This window comes from Herpailurus yagouaroundi, unplaced genomic scaffold (genome assembly GCF_014898765.1).
Source record: "Herpailurus yagouaroundi ecotype Mexico unplaced genomic scaffold, PumYag 203, whole genome shotgun sequence".
NCBI classification, from domain to species: Eukaryota; Metazoa; Chordata; class Mammalia; order Carnivora; family Felidae; genus Herpailurus; species Herpailurus yagouaroundi.
Window position 1 is genome coordinate 4,213,322 of NW_024412434.1, and position 23,778 is coordinate 4,237,099.

At 36.4% G+C, this 23,778-nt stretch overlaps 1 protein-coding gene and 1 long non-coding RNA gene across 4 annotated transcripts in view; one reads left to right on the forward strand and one right to left on the reverse strand.

Annotated features, from left to right (window-relative positions):
* The window catches only part of LOC121014631 (uncharacterized), an 8,663-nt gene extending 7,679 nt beyond the window's left edge, over positions 1-984 (reverse strand). The window contains exon 1 of one of the 2 annotated variants that reach the window (XR_005783319.1): positions 588-984. This is a non-coding gene — a long non-coding RNA (uncharacterized LOC121014631). The remainder of the gene's footprint in view (positions 1-587) is intronic. The other variant, XR_005783317.1, reaches the window with a different exon arrangement.
* The window catches only part of ITGB1 (integrin subunit beta 1), a 47,344-nt gene that overhangs the window by 15,336 nt on the left and 8,230 nt on the right, over positions 1-23,778 (forward strand). For both annotated transcript variants that reach the window (XM_040451024.1, XM_040451025.1), the window contains exons 2-15: positions 3,052-3,118; positions 6,052-6,137; positions 8,876-9,098; positions 10,830-11,000; positions 11,507-11,745; positions 14,440-14,595; positions 15,373-15,468; positions 15,802-15,891; positions 17,579-17,719; positions 17,905-18,104; positions 19,812-20,050; positions 20,272-20,494; positions 21,106-21,338; positions 23,472-23,638. In XM_040451024.1, the coding sequence (XP_040306958.1) occupies positions 3,052-3,118; positions 6,052-6,137; positions 8,876-9,098; positions 10,830-11,000; positions 11,507-11,745; positions 14,440-14,595; positions 15,373-15,468; positions 15,802-15,891; positions 17,579-17,719; positions 17,905-18,104; positions 19,812-20,050; positions 20,272-20,494; positions 21,106-21,338; positions 23,472-23,638 (2,331 nt within the window). The remainder of the gene's footprint in view (positions 1-3,051; positions 3,119-6,051; positions 6,138-8,875; positions 9,099-10,829; positions 11,001-11,506; positions 11,746-14,439; positions 14,596-15,372; positions 15,469-15,801; positions 15,892-17,578; positions 17,720-17,904; positions 18,105-19,811; positions 20,051-20,271; positions 20,495-21,105; positions 21,339-23,471; positions 23,639-23,778) is intronic.

The window sequence follows — 23,778 nt, forward strand, 5'->3', positions numbered from 1 at the left end:
GAGGAGGTGTGGTCAAGGTGAAGGACACAGAACAAGATGGAGTCAGCTGGCCTAGGCCCGCCCTTTCACCAGGAGAGCCCGAGGACTAGAGTGCATTAAGAAAGAATGGCGATGTGTATTAAGTGCTTTGTGTGAATTCTGTGGGTGGCAAACTGATGTATCTTGCAGAATACGTATTATAGGCAGTCAAGACATTTTTGAGTGAATGAATGAATGAATGAATAAATGAATGCAGACAGTAAGATAAGTCCTGGAGGGTTCTCTTTTGCAAGAGCAGTTTCACAAGCATGGTAGGAAATGGACACCAGTTACAGCTGGTTGAGGAGGGAGTAGGGGATTACAGAATGGAGAACAGTGTAGATAATTATTTCTAGGCCTTTGATTTCAAACAGGAGACAAAAGATAGGATCAGGATAATGCCTGGAGGCATCTCTCCCTGTTGGCCCCTCATACTGAACTGTTCTGCATGGAATGCCTTTGGTAGGAAACTCCTTTGCTTGGGAATCAGTGGAGCACAAGCCTCACCTACCGAGCTTGTGGTTTTAGGCCCTGGTGGGCATCCAGGTAAATCTAAAGTGGATACTTACAAGGCCACACTTGGAGAAGTGCTTCCTGAGGAGGTTCTGAAATGCTGCAGGAAGCTCTTGGGGTGTCCTTCTTCTCCCCACCCATGCAGGAGTATCTAGTACCTTCAAGAGCTGGATTGACGGGGAGGCTGCTGAATCTTCTGTGCCATTTCCTCCGCATGTCCTGCTCCCTGTGGCGTACTTTCTTCCTGGCCACTTCTAACCCGATCTCTTCTCAGCCTTGTCCTCACTGCTCTTTACCCTTCATTGCTGCGTTCTTCTGTCTCCAGTGGCTTCTCTGTTTCCTTGAGGGAAAGACTGGCCTTTTACAGGCGTAACCAGCCAATGACAGTGCCTCTCTGTGTCTTGTGAGTGTGCTGACCAGTCACAGGAGAGTTGACAAGTGTCCTTGAAACTGTTCTCAGCTCCTGTCCTGTTCTCTCAGCTGCTCTTCAACACTAAAGCCTTGTTCTGCCTTCTGGGTCTGGAGCTCTTCCAGAAGGCTGATCTCTGGCTTGTCAAGGTTTGCAGAAGGAAAAGGACAGGGTGGTTAAAGTAATATTTTAAAGGTACATAGCATAAGGTTGCAAGGCTGACTAATAATAGAATGTTTCTGTGACCTAGTAACTTTAGCTTAGTGGTAACCCTCTGAATTGTGTAATATTTTAAAAGGTTTTTCAAAGCAGTCTAGTGGTCATGAAGTAGCCTGAGGAATATCCTGAGGAAACACATATCAGCCCATATATGGAACAAATATTTGTTCTGTTCACTTTGTGTAGAAACTGCCCAGATGGTCCATTCATCACAGTCTTAATGTTCCAGGCCCTTTTTGTCATAACTTTGGAATTGATAACATTATGCAAATTGCTTAGAATTTTAGTCTATGTGGATTTATGGCACATAAACCTGTTGGATAGGCCATAGAAGGCAAACTGCAGGCATGGCCTGTTTCCATGACACTCTGCCTCTGTCGGTCTTTCGGATGCAGTTAAAGTGATATGTAAGCAAAACTATAAGCTCGTGGCACAGCAGAACTTTCTGGTCTGAGCACAGTGTAGAGTATGTAGCTACGCAAGTTATTCTTACTGCTCTTCTCTGGGAAGCCAACAGAGAAAGCTTAAACAGCATTTAACAGCAGAAGAGGCACAGGAATCCTGGGGTGCTCTGAGCACAATTTTGAAACACTCTCCCAGAGCAGTGGGAATAGCATCCTAGAATAGAAGCTTTTGAAGCTAGAGGTTTGTTTGTTTGTTTGTTTTTTAAGAAATGTTTTTCCTACTAAAGGAAATTTACCAAGACAGAAGAAAATCCAACACAGTTACGCAGCCATAATTGTTTTTATGAAGAAAGTGAAAAGAAGAAAACACTATGACGGTTTTAAGACAAAGAAACCTATTATTTTTATATTATGTGTATGTACTTTATGTTTGTACACTGTAATTTTTACATACGTGTCATCTGAATATGTACTTTACATTCAAAATCATTTTAAAAACATTTTTGGTCTATACTGTATTTGGTTTTTGTATTCTTGTGGGAGAGGCAGATATTCATGCATAATTGGCTCCTGGTCCAAGAATAGTAAACAGTTAAAGGATAGGGTTAGTGACCTGTGGCGAGACCCATCTTTGACCAGCTCTGCTAAAGTGTAGATTAATATTATGAAAATGGAAAATAGTCCTATACCTAATGGGTGCAGGTTGGGATAATTCTGAATAATATACAGGATAATACTTAATTTATCTTTGGAGATTCGGGGAGACATTTAAGCCTCTGTCAGGTCTTCTTAAACTACCCTCCCAAACTTTTTCTTTTTAGGTCTCATTTGTAGATCTAGAAATTACAGGGAATTGAATGGAATATTTCACTAATCCCATGCATAGAAGTTGATTTTATTTAAAAAGATAACTAATTCTAGGAGATCAGACTCAAAAATTAAGTCAGGCCTTCCTTGTATAGGATGTTGGTCTTAGCCTGAGGAGAAATGGAAATTATTGAAAAGTTGTAATCAAGGTGGTGACCCGTGAGGATTTCAACCGGTTCACTCAAAATTCAGTATTGAGGTAACGGAGGCATCTGGATGTGGCTGGCTGTGTGGCCCCCATAGGAGCCACAGAAGGTAATAGGCATAGAGAGAGATTCCGTGGAACAAAGACTGTTAATCGCTTTTATGGTGTTAGCGAATACTTGGCACTTTTTTGAGCACTGTTAATTAGATGTTAGAATATATTTGATAGGGAGAAAGGCAAGAATGGATTCAGGGATCTGGCACGGAAACTATTGTAGAGTAAGTGAAAGATGAGGTAACTGGGAAGGGGAGGTGGTGGGAAAAAGGATATAAAGAAGGATGGCAGAAGAAATGGTCTGAGAGGTATTATGTTTATGAAATCAACAGAAGATAAGGTGACTGGGAATGTTTTGTGTTTAACGTGTTATCTTTTTTGTTATTTTCTTAATATTTAGCCATGTACATTTTGTATTTCAGATGAATTTACAACTGATTTTCTGGATTGGACTGATCAGTTCAATTTGCTGTGTGTTTGGCCAAGCAGGTAAAAAAAAAAAAAAAAGTTTTCTGGTTATCTTTTCGTTTCAGTGTCTTGTATTACTTCTTGATCAGTTAGATTCCATCATGCTGCTCCTTCTGAAAGCCCTGCAGCACCCCATCTCACTCAGGGTGACAGGCAGTGTTCTCACAGGGGCCTGCAAGGCCCTTCGGCATCCGGCTCCTCTCGCTGCTACCACCCAGAATAGAGATAAGGCCAGTTGGCTAGAGAAATGCCGAAGCCACAGGAATACAGTACGCTGCAGAAAGGTCTTTTAAGATTGTAACAGAGGTTTAAGTGAGCAGAGAGAAAGCAAAGGTGTGTAATGTATTAGAAAATAAAGTAAATGTGTAGGATGATGGATTATGAACAAGCCATTACTATCACAACTGATGTTCTAGAAGATGTTCTCCCTCTTTGATCATAAAATCTTGGCAAAATGTTGGCATTATCTAGAAGATGAATAAAAAGTAAAGCTGAAAATGTATTTAATCCTCTTACAAACCATGGTGCACCCACCTCTGGAATAATGGATGTGTAGTTCCCTCCTCCAAATCTCAAAACATACATTACATGTGACATTTATTTGATCTCAGAACAGGAAGGAGTTACTACATGGAAAAATGAAGGAAGAAACTTTAAAGGAAATTAATGATAATGTTGATTTACTTAAAACCAACAACAACATAAAATCTCAAAGTGTGTAGATGTCAGAACACCATCATCTTCTCAACAAGATGAGAAACTCAATAAAGGTTTAATTTCATTAGCATGTATAGAGACCTAATAAAAACAGATGAATGCCATAGAGGAATCATTTGCAAACAAAATTTAGAAAACAAATGGTCAGTAAAATATGGTAAGAATGAAACCTTAAATAAGTGACAAGTGAATTGATACTCTAATTTATATGGATTAAATGAGTAAAAGATTTTTTATATTTAAAAAGTACTTGGAGGCGCCTGGGTGGTTCGGTCGGTTGAGCAGCCGACTTAGGCTCAAGTCATGATCTTTTGGTTCATGAGTTCGAGTCTCTCATCAGGCTCTTTGATGACAGCTTGGAGCCTGGAGCCTGCTTCGGATTCTGTGTCTCCTTCGCTCTCTGCTCCTCCCTGCTTCTGCACACTCTTTCTCTCTGTCTCTGAAAAACATAAGTAAACATTAAAAACAATTTTTTAAAAAAGTTCTTGGTGCTTGCTGACGGTTTGGTGAACATGGTATTTTGTATACTGTTTGTGGGATTATAAATTAGAATATTACTTTTGGATAGAAGTTAGTGTATATTAAGAATATTAGGGGCGCCTGCATGGCTCATTTGGTTGAGTGGCTGACTTCGGCTCAGGTCATGATCTCGCAGTCCGTGAGTTTGAGCCCTACGTCGGGCTCTGTGCTGACAGCTCAGAGGCTGGAGCCTGTTTCAGATTCTGTGTCTCCCTCTCTCTGACCCTCCCCGTTCATGCTCTGTCTCTCTCTGTCTCAAAATAAATAAACGTTAAAAAAAAAAATTAAAAAAAAAAAGAATATTAAAAACATTAATAGTTTTCCACTCAGTGTTTCTATTGTTTTTCATCTGTGATAAGGAAATCATTAGAGTTTTACATTGTGAGAATGGTCACCACAGTAGGTACATATATGTGCATATATGTTTATATTTGTGTTTGGAGAATTTGTGTGTGCACGTGAGCAAGTGTGTGAATGATGCACTTATGCAATTGAAAAAAATCTAAATTTGTCCAACATTAAATAGGGTACATTAATATAGTGTAATATATAACCATTAAAAGGCATATTTTTGAAGATTTTTTTTTTTAAAGTTTATTTTGAGAGAGAACATGAGTACCTGAGCGGGGTAGAAGCAGAGAGAGAGAGGAGAGAGAGAGAATCCCAAGCAGGCCCCATGCTGTCAGTGCACAGCCCATCATAGGGCTCAATCTTATGAACTATGAGATCATGACCTGAGCCAAAATCAACAGTTGGACACTTAACCGACTGAGCCACCCAGGCTTCCAGTTCCAAAGAGCTGGAAATGAAACAGGATAAAGTATAAAAAGTAGTATGCAAAATATGTATTCTCTATATAAATAATGTCTCTATGTGTGGTTCCTTGCTATTTTTTTTTTTAATCTGTCTTTATAGAAAAAAGACTGGAAAGAAATATACAAAAGTGTTAACAGTAGTTATCTCTTAGGGAGTGGATTATGGGTGATTTTTTTTGTTTTTTATGCTTTTATATATTTTCCAAATTTTCTATTATGGGTATATGTTAGGTTTATAATTAGAGAATACACATTGGAGACAGACCATGTTAGTGCTTACCACATGAAAGGCATGCTGATCCTTAGGTAGGGTCAAAGAAATGTGAGACATACTTTGGACATAGAGCTTGAAAAATCATGAGATTGTGGACTGGATGAATTGGGCTTTTCAAGTATTTACATACTAAAAATAAAAGGAAAGCAGTTGCAGATGCTTCTGGAGGTATGGATATGGTAGTATGAGTTAATTGAAAATAAATAATATCTTACCCAGTTGTAAGAAAACTGACAATTATGACCATCAAACAATAGATCCTGAAATTATGCCTTTGAGGAAAAGAATAAGCGTATAGATTACTGGTACGTAGTCTGCTCTAGAAGACAAGAAAAAGATCACTATTTTTTCATGGCTCTCTATGCCAAGGTAATCTGAAATCACCAGTCTTTGGAGTACATCTGGATCAGTTCAGTAACTATTATGTAACATAACATAACATAACATAATGTAACGTAACATGATGTGATATGATATGATATAATATATAGTACTATAATATGTAACAATATATGACATATTTTGCTATTCATATTTAATGTTTATATATGTTGCATTTTAATCATTTTTCATTATTTTCTCTCTTGAAACTTCAAGTAAAGTTGTCTGTTCTTTGTTTCTCCTGACAGATGAAAATAGATGTTTAAAAGCAAATGCCAAATCCTGTGGAGAATGTATACAAGCAGGGCCAAATTGTGGATGGTGTGTAAATTCAGTAAGTAAGATTGCTCAAGGCATTTACTCTCTAGTCATTTACTGTTGCCCAATTTTGTACCCTTATGAAATGTTAGATATGATTTTCACTTAAATCAGTGTTTATCGAATAAGTATCAATTCTGTGTCTAACACTATGTGATGGTCTGGAGGTGTGCTATTTAAACACAGTAGCCACTAGGCACATGTAGCTATTGAGCACTTTAAATATGCTCCAAGATGTTCCAAATTGAGAATTACTGTAAGCTCCAGATACATCCCAAAGTTTGAAGACTTAATGATTAAAAAAATCATTAATAATGTTGAAATGATAATATTTTGTATATATTGTTAAAATTAGTTTCCTGTTTCTTTTTATTTTTTCTTTTTGTGTGGCTACTAGATAATTTTAAAGTACGTTGGTAGCTCGCCTTTGTGGCATGCATTGTATTTCTATTGAATAGCCTCCCATAAATCCCTAGCCATTTAATTTGACTGTTGTAGATTTTTCTCTTTTTTTGACAGGAGAGGTAGAAATTAACCTTCCTAATTATATTTGAATTAAAACTAAAATAGAATTGATTTGCATCCTAATAAAAGCCCATTGAGTTTAGGGTTTAAATTTTATTCAGTGGTCATCTCTGTACAATGCTTACTTGATACCTTTCAGAAAGCTTACTAATGTTAAATGAAAAAGTAAATGTATGAATGAATGAATCAAAACAGAATAAAGGGAAGTCATTTTGAGGATTTATAATTTATTCAAGGGTAAATAATATCAGAAGGTCAAAGGTTAATTGCTTGATTTTAGTCAGACATTTGACCCCACACATTTCAACTGCCTGTTTGTAGCTGTACGTAACTGGTCAAATATCAGGTATTTTGTATGGTTTAACCATATGAAAGGGAAAATCAGAGGTTTTTGTTTTGTTATTTCAAAGTTTTCCTAGTGACACTTTCTGTTCTCATAAAAATGGTATTCTGGAATTCATCTGGAGACAGTGGAAGAAATAGGGAGTGCTCTGAGTTTTGTCTCAGGTAAGGCTTACTTGCCAAACTGTTCTTAAGCCTTTGATATTTGTGGCATAATTCTTAAATTATTAAAGGGTATTTCAGAATGTGTTTAGTGAAACTTTGAGTGTTACAGTCTTAAGTTTTCCACGCTAGGCTCCTGTGCTTTGGTAGTATTTTAGGTTTGATAATACAAGAAAGTAGTTCAGCTTTGAATTATCTGACCTTTGGTATTCCCTTCCAGGTGTTTTTCTAGTTACATAAATGCTCTTTATGTAACTGATCAAAAAAAGTAACTGATCGAAACCATTGTATATTCTTTGTATTTAAATATCCTCATTACACAGCACTGTGAGATTTGTAGACAGTAAACAAATACCATATGAAATTGAAGATAAAGTGACCCAAAATAAAAGGCATTTCCTCATTTTCCCAGTGTCAAAATTAAAAAACAAAAAAAAACAAACAACTCTGGCCTAGTACAATTATATACAATTTTTAGGGATATATGTGAAATAGTCAAATGTCTATTATAATAATTGATTGTTATAGGTACACATTTTGAAGTGACACATACCCACCCATACACTAAGGTCATTGTTTTTCTCCTCTCTCAGATTTCATGAAAAACTTTCATTCAGAGATTTTACGTGCATCTTAACAGCAGTGTTTTGCTTTCACTGAGATACTTCTTCAGTCATCTGATAATATTTTTATTTCCATCTAATTTGTTTGAGGTATAACACATTTTGAGGTCATATCACTACTGGAAATTTTACCCCAAGCCACAAGTACCATTTATATACCATTCAGACCTTTTTTATTTTTATTCTTTTAAAATGCACTCTGTGGAAATATATTCATGACCTTGTCAGGTAATCAAATTTTACTGCGATTATTGTTTTGTATTGTCACATAATCATCACTGTGATTATTGTTTTTAAAAATAAATTTTAAAAGGCTTATTTAAAATACTAGCCAATACTTGAAAATTTTTTCAAACCTCTAGGAATACTTACTAATTCTGTGTTAAGTTTCTTGGTCTCATTTTTAAAAATTGTATCATTAATTGAGACATCTTCAGGCTAATGAGAGACTTATATAAGATTTTTCTAAGGGAAATTTTGGGAAAAAAATACTTATCCAGTATTTGGGTATATACATTATTAGTGGCCATTAAGCATTCTGAATAAGTGATTTCACTGAAGAAATTCCTTTGATTAAATACTTATAATTTGAAAGTGGGACAGTTAAAATGTACATTTAAGTCAGTCCTAAATATTACCAAAGTAATAAATTTTTAATAATATATTAACAAAGGTATTACTTTTCTAGAGAATGAGTTTGTTTGTTTTTAAACAAGAGCATATGATTTGGGTGAAGAGGGTATTTTGTTTAAAAACCAAAAATGAGGGGCGCCTGGGTGGCTCAGTCGGTTGAGCATCCGACTTCAGCTCAGGTCACGATCTCACGGTCTGTGAGTTCGAGCCCCGCGTCGGGCTCTGGGCTGTTGGCTCAGAGCCTGGAGCCTGCTTCCGATTCTGTGTCTCCCTCTGTCTCTGCCCTCCCCCATTCATGCTCTGTCTCTCTCTGTCTCAAAAATAAATAAACGTTAAAAAACAAAAATGAAGTGTGTTAGTTGTGTCACTTGATTTTTGCATTTAAATATTGCATGTGTGCAATTATGATTAAACAGGATGTTTGGCTATTATACTTACTATTTATACCTATATTTTGTATGTCACTTAGACATTTTTACAAGAAGGAATGCCTACGTCTGCGCGATGTGATGATTTAGAAGCTTTGAAAAAGAAAGGTTGCCATCCAGATGACATAGAAAATCCCAGAGGCTCCAAAGATGTAAAGAAAAATAAAAATGTAACGAACCGTAGCAAAGGAATGGCAGAGAAGCTCCAGCCGGAAGATATTACTCAAATCCAGCCTCAGCAGTTGGTTTTGCAGTTGCGATCAGGTACATAAATCTAATTGCATGAATACCTTTATTTCAACAGGAGCTTTTTGACAACTTTATATTTTCCATCAAGGGGTTTTCACATATGGACTGGTACTCACATAGAAATGTGGAATGTGTCAAAGTTTAGAAATTTGAAGCAGACATAGCAATCTGCAAGTCACATATACTTGAAATAATAAAGGTTGCCTCATGTTCAAAGCAAATTCTGTTAAAGAGTCAGAAAGTATTATATTTAATGGGTTTTAAAAATAAAAGTATCCATCCTGAGGTATAATTACTTAATATACAGACAACATTCTAACCTGTGTTTTTCCTTGTATGTGTTTAATGTTGTGAAAATAGTAAGTTTTTATGAGAATCTGTGGCAGTCCTGCATCTGAAAAAAGAAAGAAGAAAACAAGCCTTCTTCCTCCACTTCCCAGTTTCCGTCCCTTTTCTCTCAACAGAATGGTGCACACTTGTGGTCTCCATGACTTCCCCTCTTGAGCACTTTTCAGTCTGCTTCTCTACCTGTTTTGGCAAAGCTCTACCATCACTTTGAACCACCAAACCTAGTGGATCCCTGTCAGGGCCTTTTTTCTTCTTTTAACCTTTCTGTACCATTCCTTGAAACTTCTTGAAATGCTCTCCTCTTGGCTTCAGCAGTAGCACTCCTAGTTTTTATCTCTTAACATTACTTTCCAGTCTCCTTTTTGTGTCTTTTTTCTTCCTTCCTCTTTGTAGTGCAGTTAATTGTTGCTTTTCCCTCGTAACTTTAAAGCCATTTGTGTGCTGTAACACAGCATTTCTCCTAAGCCCCAAACACATTTACTCAGCTGCCTACTAGAAATCTGTATAGAGAACATCCACAAGTTAACAAACAATGAGTTTTCACCCAAACCTTCTCTTTCTTCTGTGTTTTCTAAATGCATTTTACCTTCTGCCTCTTTTATCCCTTGCCTCTTCTTCCTCATGGTTTCAGTTCAGATCTTGATGTCTTCCTCAAGGATTTTTGCAGTAGTTTCTTAACAAGGCTCTTTGTCTCTACAGTTCATTTTTAAAACTTTTTTTTTGCCAGGTTTTCTGAAGTAAAAATCAGATGATGTTTACTTAACATATAAACAGAGTACAGAATGTCTTACACCTTCACCCTCTAGAAGTCAGGTATACTCTCTAATGTGCCCTGCCTTACCCACCCCAGTTTAATTTATGCAGTTTCATCTATCTCTTGTCCTTGGTCATAGTTATAAATCTACTGTTTGTCTGTCTTGCCCATGGGAGTATTGTCTTTTTCATCTTGAATGCCCAGTGCTTAGCATGGTAAGTATTTGTTGAATGAAATGGAGTATACACTCATTTAGTTAACCAGTGAAATTCCCAGGTTTTTGTAAAGATTATGGCAGTGGGGTGTCTGGGTGGCTCAGTCGGTTGAGCTTCCGACTTCGGCTCAGGTCATGATCTCATGGCTCGTGAGTTCGAGCCCTGCGTTGGGTTCTGTGCTGACAGCTCGGAGCCTGGAGCCTGCTTCGGATTCTGTGTCTCCCTCTCTCTCTGCCCCTCCCCTGCTCATGCTCTGTCTCTCTCTCTCTCTCAAAAATAAAATAAACATTGAAAAAAAAATTCAAAAAAAAGATTATGGCAGTAATACATTTCATTTTATAGTGTTTATTTTTTGAATCCAATTTGGTTTTTCTCATTTGCTTTTGATTGCTGGAAACTAACTTCGTTTTCTAATCTCTGTTTAATTAGGGGAGCCGCAGACATTTACATTAAAATTCAAGAGAGCTGAAGACTATCCTATCGATCTCTACTACCTTATGGACCTCTCCTATTCTATGAAAGACGATTTGGAGAATGTCAAAAGTCTTGGAACGGATCTGATGAATGAAATGAGAAGGATTACTTCAGATTTCCGGATTGGTAGGGATATCAAGAAAACTAATAATTTTCATTTGTCTAAGTCTTGGCAATTTTGTTCTTCATCACATACTTATGAAATAAACAGGCCAGTTTTTAGCCTTTTCTTTCTGAAAGGAAACCTAATCCTGTCACATATCTAGTAATCTTTGTCCCTTCTTGTTCCTCTGTTACTTTATGCTACCATGTTACTTAACACACATTATACCACCATAGATAATGAAACAGGGACTTATTCCATTCATGTGTTGTATTATAAACATGTTGAGTACTCAAATTGTAATTCGTTACTAATTAATGACTACACCTGCCAGTACAGCCTAATCTCATTTTACACCTGGATTTTTTGTGTTAGAATGATCTCCTTTCCAAACTTTATTATTAAAACCTTATTTCTCATTAAAGAAAAAGGTTGACGTCTATGTGGTAACATACTTTATTCTTTTTAATGCAAGTTCATGTCTGTCCAGCCATCTATCCTTCTCTCTACATGCATTTTTCCTTTACAGGATTTGGCTCATTTGTGGAGAAGACCGTGATGCCTTACATTAGTACAACACCAGCCAAGCTCAGGAACCCTTGCACAAGTGAACAAAACTGCACCAGCCCATTTAGCTACAAAAATGTGCTCAGTCTTACTGATAAAGGGGAAGTATTTAATGAACTTGTTGGTAAACAGCGCATATCTGGAAATTTGGATTCTCCAGAAGGTGGCTTTGATGCAATCATGCAAGTTGCAGTTTGCGGAGTAAGTGCATTCATTTCCTGCAAAGGGCTATTGTATGAATTTTAGGTGTGATTTTACTCTCAGTACAGAAACATTACCTACGTACCAAATCATCCTTCATTATCCCAGAGAAGTACAGAATTGGATCCCTTAAATTCCCTCCAGCTACACAAGTGTTTTGTAAAAGCATATTTAATCATTACGTCCTTATTTCAACCAGGCAATTACTTCTTTTATACGGGATTTTAAAAGCCAGAATGCTCACCATTTGAAACAGTGGGGCAGTTTAGCTATGCTTGGCTAGCATTCTAGGTGTTTAGAAGAGGCACAGGTGTCCTGACTTTCTGGCTTGTGCCAGAGATGGAATTGATCTTGTCCAAGGTATCACCAGGAGAATTAAAAGAGCTCAAATGGAATTGTATCTCCAATACCATTTTCCTTTGATCAGTTTTCTTCTCATTGTCTTTGAAAGATGCCTTCCTGTGTCTTAGTAATTCAAAAAGAACTTTTTAAATTCTGCTTTGTAATCTATATGAACATATATATTTTGAGAAGCCCTACAATATTAATAATTGTATTTATTTTTTGAATTTATTTTTGAGAGAGAGAACACATGAGGGGGGGGAGAGAGAGAATCTTAAGCAGGTCCCATGCTCAGCTGGAACCCACTGTAGGGCTCAATCCCACACCTGTGAGATCCTGTGAGCCAAAATCAAGAGTGAATAGGATGTTTAACTGACTGAGCCACCCAGGCGCCCTTATTAATAATTTTAATTGTAAGGTTTTTAGTAAGCTCATCTCCATTAGACTAGTGATAGAATTCTATGACCCATTTAGCAGCTGAAGATTTTGAGATGACATTTTCATGACATGGCTGAAGCTGAAACCAGTAAGCATTGTGAGGTATTAAATAAGATTTGTCTTAAGACCTACTTCTGTCTCATTTTTCCTCTTTTTTTCCTTATAGTACCCCTGTTCCCTAGAACGCTCATATATGTTCCCTGTTCCTTGATTCCTGAAGCTTCCTAATGGTTATTTTTCGACCAGTTTTTGCTAAGGTGCTATATCTTATATCCAAGATATCCAAGATAATGATATGGTGTAGCAGTGTGGTATAGTGTTTAAGAGAATAGACTGTTCGAACGTGGTTTCACATTTTCCCATCGCTACTGATGCTAGACAATTTACTTAGCCACACTCGAGGACCGTATCCTTCTCAGTATGAAGGGACAGTAGTAGATATACCTGATAGGACTGTTAGGAAATACAAATACAGTAATCCATATAAAGTGGCAGTAAGCACTCAGCAAATATTAAGTACTATATTGTTGTTACTTTTGATTTCTCCCTGGGGCAGTTGTAATTTAAAGATAGTCTCGGCTTTTAAAGGGGAAGAAAGATTAATATTCCAGGTAGTGCCTAGCCTGCCACCCTTTCTCACAATCATTTATTTGTGATCCTGTTGGCAGCTCCCTGTGGAGAGAACATTCTTTGGGCTGCCTCCAGCTGTGCCTCAGCCTGTGGGATTAGAGCAAGCCATAGCATCCATGGCCTCTACTGTCTTTCCATGGTTATCATGCTGACTGAGAGTAACTGTTCCACCAACTTCCCTAGATGCAAGAGACACTTGGATTGCCAGCATTAGTAAACTGAATTCATATCTTCAAGGAATTTACAGCTTTATGAGGATATATACAAGATGTATTGAGTAAATTTAGGCAAATGTATTTACAAATTTACCATAGAAGAGGATTTCATTGCTGCTTTTTTTTAAATTTTATTTTTTAAGTAATCTCTACACTCTGCATGGGGCTCGAACTTACAACCCTGAGATCAAGAGTTGCACACTCCACAGGCTGAGCCAGCCAGGTGCCCCTTTATTGCTACTTTAAATTCTTTGTTGAATAAAGGAGAATAAAATAAATGAACAAATAGTACCTATGAGGTAGACTGGATGGAATTAGGTAGGGCAGGTGTTTGGAGAAGATGATTTCTTCTGTAGGGCTGATAAAGGAGGCATATACTATAGAAGGTGGGAGCAAGGATGGAAGGATGGATGAGAACAAGGCAGCATCAGTAGGTAAAGAACGGAATGGGCTGAGACATTTCTGTTTCCCCAGCAAATATTCATTAGGTACCTACTGTGTGCTGGGCCCTGTGCTTGCTACTGGAGAAGCAGATGTGCTCCCTGCCCCCCCATAGAGTTAGCCTACCTTCTAGTGGGGGAGGGAGACGTTGATTTTAAAAGATACAGTTTTTTATTTTTACTATTTTATTTTTTAAATATTTATTTATTTTGAGAGAGCATGCACAAGTTGGGGAGGGGCAAAGAGAGAGAATCCCAAGTAGGCTCACACTGTCAGTACAGAGCCCGACACAGGGCTTGATCCCACAACTGTGAGATCATGACCTGAGCCAAAATCAAGAGTCGGATGCTTAACTGACTGAGCCATCCAGACGCCCCAAAGATAGTTTTCAAAAACTAGCTGAGAGAAATGGGCAACCAGGCAAGACACAGTTTTCCAATGGGGTGGAGGGCCTTTAATGCGTGGGCTCTGTGCATTTATTGGCAAGAGTATTAGCACTGCAAAAAAAAAGAAGCTAAAAAGATACAGAATTAGGTTAAAAGTACAATGGCAGCCTATATGAGGGTTAAAGATTTATGTGCAGTGATCGTGGATAGTATTTTTAAATTGAAATCATTTTCTTTTCAAGTCATTGATTGGCTGGAGGAATGTTACACGGCTGCTGGTGTTTTCCACGGATGCTGGGTTTCACTTTGCTGGAGATGGGAAACTTGGTGGCATTGTTTTACCAAATGATGGACAGTGTCACCTGGAAAATGATGTGTACACAATGAGCCATTATTATGTAAGTGCTGAATTCCTTATACATTGAATGAACTCATGTGGAATTTTAGTGTTTAATACTAAGAGTATTGTGGGTGATTAAGCTTGTAGGTTTTACTAGGTTTGGGGGTTTGTTATTTTGGTAAGTGTGGGCTCTAACCTAATGTGCAAGGAAACTAGTGTTGCTGTTCTGAAGATGTGGCTTTGTGCTTGCTTCCTGCTGCTGAGCCAAGGGCCTCCACCTGTGAAAGGAGCTGCTTGAACACTATTTTTTTTTTCCATGCCTCAACCTGTCGCTGTGGCTTTTCTCACTTGCTCATATCATTTGGTAGCAAAGTTGATATTATTCCTAAGCAAATAATTTGTATAATCATATACTTCTCATCTTATTTCTATAAGATTTTTGAAAGTAGGCACTCTATTTTTACTGAAAACAAAGATTGTCAAGTTATTCAAGTTCTAGAAGAAATCTAAACCCTGGCGAAATTTGGTCTTTTTCTTAAGTGATTTATGATACAGCCTTTAATTATTGACAATTCTTCAATTTAATTGTTCTAACATTTAATACACATAGGCCTTGCTTTTTAAATTCTTTTTATTGAAGTTTTTATACATACATAAAGATAGAAAATTAGAAACCCATGTGCACACATCTCCCATGTCTGCAGTTGTTTGTGTTATTTCAAGCAGTCTTGTGTAAGTAATCCAGTTATATATGCAGATCATTATTACTTTCAAAAGTATTGGAAAACTGGAATACATTGGATGTAATTACTTACAAATTTTATTAATTTCTTAGGATTATCCTTCTATTGCTCACCTTGTCCAGAAACTAAGTGAAAATAACATTCAGACAATTTTTGCAGTTACTGAAGAATTTCAGCCTGTTTACAAGGTAACTGTCTATCTGTATATATATATATGCATATATGGGTTAAAAAGAAGAACCAGTTTCTAGACCCTTTAAGTTTAGTCATTAGAGGCAAAATCATATGTCTGAGTTGAAATGTGGGAAAGTGTCACTAGCCAGACTGGCTGGATTTTACATAAGTGGTTTATATTAAGTTTTAATCACATATAAAATGAGTTGTTTTTTCTGGTCTGACCCCTTATGTTATTTAGGAAATGGATAGGGAACTCATTAAAAATAAATACTGTATACTCAGTAGATGCTGATTGGTTGAATGAATAGTATTTGTATCTCATGTGTTTTATCTTTTAATTTCAGGAACTGAAAAATTTGATCCCTAAGTCAGCAGTAGGAACTTTATCTGCAAATTCCAGCAATGTAATTCAGTTGATTATTGATGCATACAATGTAAGTACATATTAAATAAGCTCTGTTTTAGACAATACCCTGTTGAGAATACTTTGCTCAAAGAAGGTAAAACTCTCTTCATATGCAATTTAGCAAGCCCAGAGGACAACACAAAACTAACATTCTGTGTATCTGGAGGAAAACATCTTATATTCTCTTGCTAAAGCATAATTATTTACATAGCCTCAACAAAGCAAAAATATGATGAAGACATGTGGGGAAGATTCTAAATATTCAATGTCATTAAATAGGTTTCCTTGTTGGAAAACAAGTGGAGCATAACTTACATTTAGATTTACAGGATTACTTCAGTCTTCTCTTCCCCTTTCTCAATCCTTTGTAGATTGGTTGTGATGAATTATTCTGGAAAAGTTTTTTGCCAGTTCTTCTCTTGCCATGTATTCAGAGATGCAGTTTTCTGTTCTCAAGGGATACACAGACACTCACACATATATGTACCATAAAATATCTACATATATAAATATATATGTGTGTGTGTGTGTGTGTGTGTGTGTGTGTGTGTATGCTTTAACTGTTTTAAAAAGACTTATAAGATTTTTTTCCCCACACATGAAAGGAAGTTGAATTGTCTACAGCTAATTCTGATGCTTAAGCATTGATGAATAATCATTTTAAGTAGTCAGGAGACATTTCTAACATTATGGTAATCAATGTGTGTCCACCCTCAACCTTTTGACAGGTTGAATTTAAGATACTTTTTACCTCATGTTAAGGTTTCCTAAAATGTTTTGGAAAGACCCTACGCAAAGAGACAGGTTTTTGTATTACAGAGATTTTCAAGATTCCTTTTGGTTCATGTCTTCCCCAGAGTTCTCCACCCAACAGAATATTTTAATATTTTCCTTAGTCACATGCATGTAGGCATGTGAACAAGAGACAGCTTACCGCTGAGTCTTCTCTTTGTCCTGAGCATTCTGATATTCTAAAAAAACCAAAAACATTGGCTTGAATTCTTCGTACTTGGGGTTTTGAGTTTGGTGATGTTTTTGTTTTTTGTTTGTTTGGTTTTTTTGGCCTGGCCTATAATGGCTCTTAAGCATATGTGTTCCCAGACTGTGTATAGTCAGTTGTTTACCTTAGTCCCTAGTTGGCTGGAAGTGGTAGGGCCAGAGAAGAGCCATATTGCCAAATGGGGACAGAAAATGTTTGTTCTGAGGTCTTAGGACTTTTCATAATTTATATTGGGCTTTTTCTGCACTGTATGATCATCAATAATTAAAGCACAAATAATCTTATTATATTTTTTTAGTTTATTTATTTATTTTGAGAGAGAGAGAGAGAGTGTGCAAGCAGGGAAGGAGGAGAGAGAGAGAATCCCAAGCAGGCTCCACATTGTCAGTGCAAAGCCTGATGCAGGGCTTGAACTCATGAACCGTGAGATCATGACCCAAGCCAAAATCAGGGGTTGGATGCTTAACCGACTGAGCTACCTGGATGCCCCAGTACTCTTACTTTTTAATCATGTACATTATTTTGAAAAATTTTAATTAGAGCCTGTTTCTTTGGAGTCTGTGTTTTCTAGTCGCTCAGAATTTGGCTCCAAGTCTTTTATTTAAATAATACTATTTTCTTAATAGTTCATTTTGCCCATTGGTTTTACGCAGTCATTGTACTTTATAGTAGCATTTTGTTTGCCTTTCCTGTGTGTGATTAGTCTTTCTTTTAGTCCCTTTCCTCAGAAGTCATTTTGGAAAACAGCAAATTGCCAGAAGGAGTAACAATAAATTACAAATCTTACTGCAAGAATGGGGTGAATGGAACAGGGGAAAATGGAAGAAAATGTTCCAATATTTCCATTGGAGATGAGGTATGTTGTATAAGCATTTTCTGAAGGAAAGAAAAAATTGCTTGTTTATAATCTAGTTATAGATTTGAGAAACGGTTTATAATTTGAGAAACAGTAAAAGAAATTAGTAGCTTTTTTGAAATACTTTTTAGCAGATTCAGATTGCTTAGTTAGTTGTTAATTTAATTGTTTTTTTTTCCTTCAAGGTTCAATTTGAAATTAGCATAACTTCAAATAAATGTCCAAATAAGAATTCTGAAATCATTAAAATTAAGCCTCTGGGCTTTACTGAAGAAGTAGAAATTATTCTTCAGTTCATCTGTGAATGTGAGTGCCAAAATGAAGGCATCCCTAGCAGTCCAAAGTGTCATGAAGGAAATGGAACATTCGAGTGTGGAGCTTGCAGGTGAGCTGAGGTTGTTGGAGAGTGACAGAGAAAGATCTAGGTTTAGAAAGTTATGGACAGGCTGCTTTGAGACCTCCAGGAGAAAAATCTCTATTTGGAGGAAATAAATTCTTTGTTCCAACCACTGTTGCTCATCACGTTATCAGTTTGACAATCCTGTGTGATATTTCTAGAAAGTTCTTCGCTGCCCCCCCCCCTTTTTTTCCTTAAGAAGACTGCTCTTTGAAATAAAAGGTTTTATAGCCATCTAAGACATATATTTAACAAATTGTTAAGGTAGCCTTTGGGTTTTTCCCTCATAATAGCATAGCAGCCTGTATTTTCTAGAGCTAAATAAGCTCAGATAAAATATGTTTACAGAAAAATGTTTTAGGGGGCGCCTGGGTGGCGTGGTTGGTTAAGTGTCTGACTTCAGCCAGGTCACGATCTCGCAGTCCGTGAGTTCGAGCCCCGCGTCAGGCTCTGGGCTGACGGCTCAGAGCCTGGAGCCTGTTTCCGATTCTGTGTCTCCCTCTCTCTCTGCCCCTCCCCCGTTCATGCTCTGTCTCTCTCTGTCCCAAAAATAAAAATAAACGTTGAAAAAAAAAAATTAAAAAAAAAGAAAAAGAAAAATGTTTTAGGAAAATATATCAAACTTAACAATGGTGGTTTTATCTAGGAAATGGAACTAGGAAGCAGTAAAGGGTGTTCACCTTGTGCATGTACCTCTGCATTGTTGGAATAATTTTTTAAAAAATGTATTTGCAAAGAACACTATTTTCTGAACATAGATCTATTACTAACAAAACTTTAATCAAATTATTTTAATTTTTTTTTAGACTATGATATTTACCTCTTATCTAAAAATTAAAATTGAGTATTCTCTGAATACAGCTTTCTCCTTAAAGGATAGGAGGAAGGAGAGAGTATTTTGATCTAAATGTCAGCCCCAAATGACTTGACTTTGAAGAGTTTTCAATTGTGAAAAATACTGTATTTCACCATCAGTTATTAGTTGTCTAAGTAATAATTAAAATGTTATATTTTAATTTTTTATGTTGCACATATCCTGATTGAGTCATGTAAATTTGTTTTATTTTTAAATGATATTTTTAAATGGTATGTTCAGTATGTTTTTCTTCACCTTCCATGATCTTTTTGGGGTGTGTTTCTGGTACTTTTTAAAAAATATTTATTTAAGTAATCTCTACACCCAACATGGGACTTGAACTTGACCCCGAGATCCAGAATTGGCATGTTCTTTGGACTGAGCCAGCCTGGCACCCCTTATTGTACTTTTTTAGATTAACAGTTGGACCATTACTTTAAATTTAGAGTTACTTCACCTATACTACCAAATGTAATAGCATATCATTTGAATACCACTGTTACACTCTTTTAAAGTAAGTTGTTCCTGTGTTTCCAAATGTTTTGTTTACCTTTTCAATGCTAGATTATATTTTCATCTTGATAAAAATGGTTATTTTTCTGAAGACAGGTTTTTTCCCAAGCCTTTGCATATATTCCATATGAACTTGACTGGTGCACCCATGTGTGTATGCGCATATAGGTACACTTTTGTACACGTCTGTGACGTGTGGCATGAACACTCCCATGTAATAGAATTGTAGTTTGAAGATACTGTTCATAGTCTTATTTCCTCTCCCATTCTTTCTCACAGTATGACTTGTTATTTTATGTGATTGAAATTTTGGATTCTTTCTTTAGGTGCAACGAGGGACGTGTTGGTAGACATTGTGAATGTAGCACAGATGAAGTTAACAGTGAAGATATGGATGCTTACTGCAGGAAAGAAAACAGTTCAGAAATCTGTAGTAACAATGGAGAGTGTGTCTGTGGACAGTGTGTTTGTAGGAAGAGGGATAATACAAATGAAATTTATTCTGGCAAATTCTGCGAATGTGATAATTTCAACTGTGATAGATCCAATGGCTTAATTTGTGGAGGTGAGAAAGGGTCTAAGAATGGTCATAAAATGTGATCCTATCTAATGCAGTAAGAAACGTCTAAGAGTTTGCTTGATGAATAAGTAGAAAAGGACAGCATTGAGGGGTCTGTCCATCCTAGCTACATTTTCTTCCACATTACTGCTGATTTTTACTATTAAGTCAGTGCTGCAATTTTATATTTTGACCATTGTTATGACAAACGATATTTTTAATCACAGGAAATGGCGTTTGCAAGTGTCGTGTATGTGAATGCAATCCCAACTACACCGGCAGCGCCTGTGACTGTTCTTTGGATACCACTTCATGCATGGCCACAAATGGACAGATCTGCAATGGCAGGGGCATCTGTGAGTGTGGCGCCTGTAAGTGTACAGATCCGAAGTTTCAAGGGCCAACTTGTGAGATGTGTCAGACCTGCCTTGGTGTCTGTGCTGAGCATAAGTAAGTATTTCCTAGTTGCTTGAAGTAGTTGATACTGTCTGTTGGCCTAACTAGGTTTTCTCTCTACAACCAGAACAGTACTGATAATAAGTTGCAGTGTAAATATCTGACACTGTAGCCCACTCTAAATCTTAGAAATTCTTTCTCATTAGGGAGTGTTTGTCATATGATACTTAATGTGTATCATATGAAAATAGTTGGTACCATTATTTTGGTCTGAATTTTCTGTATAATTGAATCCACATAGTAACCTTTGTTAAATTAGTGTTCTAGCTGTTTAATTATTATCTTTTCACTAAACTAAGCAAAATTGAAGGTTTTTGCCTTCTGAAGAACTATTGTACCAACAACACGTTGTTTAAATTATTTTGATTTTGTGTTTTATATTTATAATGTTTGATAGGGCTAGTTTTATTTTACTATGTTTTCTTTTTCTTTTTGGATTTTAGTTTGAACTGTACTAAATCTATAATTTCACTTGGGAAACTGCATCTTTACATTTAGTTTTCCCATCTAGAAGTGTCATGCCTCTCCATTTATTCACACAAAATAATCTTTAAGCAAATACTTAATTTTTAAATAAATTTTTAATATAATTTGTGTTTTAACAGAGAATGTGTTCAGTGCAGAGCCTTCAATAAAGGAGAAAAGAAAGACACATGCGCACAGGAATGTTCACATTTCAACATTACCAAGGTTGAAAATCGAGACAAATTACCACAGCCAGGCCAGGTCGATCCCCTGTCCCATTGTAAGGAGAAAGATGTTGATGATTGCTGGTTTTATTTCACGTATTCGGTGAATGGGAACAATGAGGCCATTGTTCATGTTGTAGAGACTCCAGGTAAAAATCTGATCATTTCAAAACTCTTTACATTTTCTTTTATGTCTTGTTTTTACTACTACTTAGGCCTCTTGGCAGTTTCCCGGACACCCAGAAACAGCCTCCAGCATTCAAGTTAGGGCATTTTTAGTCTCAAAGCTTAAAATAGTATTTAGTTGACTGTGTAAGAAATAAGGAAAACAGAAAACAAGCTTTGAGTTCTATGAGTGGAGAGTTTGAAAATTAAATGTGTGAATACACACAAAACACTTGGCATTCTGCCTGACAATTATTTAAACAGATACTAAGAGTTATATCATTATTGATAATATTTAAGTTTGAGCTTGATTTAGGCTTGGACATTGGGAAAAATAACTTGTTAAAGGATATTATAAGGCATGAATTTGCTCAGCTTCTCAGAAATTAATTTGGTTTTTCTAGGCGCCTTTTTATATATTCCTTGAAATTTTCTACATTTGTGTACAGATTTTTGTGGGAATGTAAGTTTTCATTTCTTTTGGATATATAGTAGGAATGGATTTAGGGGGCATCTGGTAAGCATGTATTTAACTTTAAAGAAATAGCCAAAATGCTTTTTTGAAGTCTCTGTTGTTTCAGATAACATGTTTGGCAAATATTGTTTCCTGGTTTATGCTTCCTTGTCTTTTCCCCTTTTTAAAAATTATTATTATTTTTAGTGTTTAGTTTTGAGACAGAGCATGGGCATGGGAGGGGCAGAGAGAGAGGGAGACATAGAATCTGAAGCAGGCTCTAGGCTCTGAGCTGTCAGCATAGAGCCCTACGTGGGGCTTGAACTCATGAACCCGCAAGATCATGACCTGAGCTGAGTTGGATGCTTAACCAACATCTTTTCACTTTTTTAAGTGTTTTTTAAAGTATACATCTTTTAAGTGTATTTAGGTATTTTGCAAGAGAGAATGCAAATGGGAAAGGGGCAGAGAGGGAGAGAGAGAGAGCAAGAGAGAGAGCACACAGCCCAATGCAGGGCTCAAATTCGTGAGAGCATGACCTGAGCTGAAATCAAGAGTTGGACGCTTAACTGACTGAGCCACCCAGGCGCTCCTTAACAGTGTTTTCTTAAAGAGTATCGAAGCTTTAATTTTGATGAACTAGAATTTACCAGGTTTTTCTTTTATGGATATTGCTTTTACTTTTATTATATCTAGAATTTCTTGCCTAACTCAGCTTCATAAAGCTCTTTCTCCTGTATTCCAGAGGTTTTTTAGTTTCTGGTTTTCCACTTAGGTTCATAGCCCATTTTGAGTTATTCTTAGAATGTGGAATAAGGTTCAGTTTTTTGCATATGGATGTCCTGGAGTTCTAGCACCATTTGTGGAAAAGACTGACCTTTCTCTACCTTTGCTGAAAATCAGGTGATCTTATGTTATTTCTAATTCCAATACTTTCTAAAATTATTTCTTTTTATTCTGTTCCATTACTCTGTGCATCTGTCCTTTATAGCCAGTATACCACACTGTCTCAATTACTGTCACTTTACAGCTAGTCTTGAAATCTGATAATGTAAAATGTCCAACTTTGATCTTTTCCAAAGTGTTTTTGAAACACTTGCCTAGTTCTCTGCCTTCCTTATACATTTTGAATTAACTTGCTGATATCTACAAAAATCTTGCCAGCATTTTGATTGGTAATGCATTGAGTTTAAATAGATCAAATTGGAGGAAAATTGACATCTTAATAATATTGAGCCTTCCAACATGAACATGGAATACCTCTCCATTTTTTCAGGTTTTCATTGGTTTCTTTCATCAGTGTTTAGTAATTTTTAGCATGTGAATCTTGCACATATTTTGTTAGATTTATGCATAAGTATTTAATGATTTTTGATGCTATTGTAGAAGGTACTATTTTCTAAATTTCAGTTTCCAATATGTAGAAATAAACTTCTGTATAATATATAGAAATACATATGATTTTTGTTTATTGGTTATATATCCTATCTTGTTAGTTCTAGTCTCTTTTTTATACTTTTGGATAGTATGCATTTACTTATCTTGGGTTTTTATTCCTATATGTTTTGCTAAGAGACTAACCAGGACTTTGTAGTTTGGGCCCTACTTTGCTTATATCAATCCCTTGTGTGCTCATTCTTTCCTTTCAACTTTAACTTTACAGAGTGCCCCACTGGTCCAGACATCATTCCAATTGTAGCTGGTGTGGTTGCTGGAATTGTTCTTATTGGCCTTGCATTACTGCTTATTTGGAAGCTTTTAATGATAATTCATGACAGAAGGGAATTTGCCAAATTTGAAAAGGAAAAGATGAATGCCAAATGGGACACGGTAAGTTGAAAAACATGTAAAAAGCAAGATGGTTCACAGAGTAAATGTAACACTTCTAAGACTCATCTGTTAACTCTAAAGTTATTAAAGTCCTCTTTAAATATTTTATTTCCCCAAAAGTTCACTATCCAGAGAACATG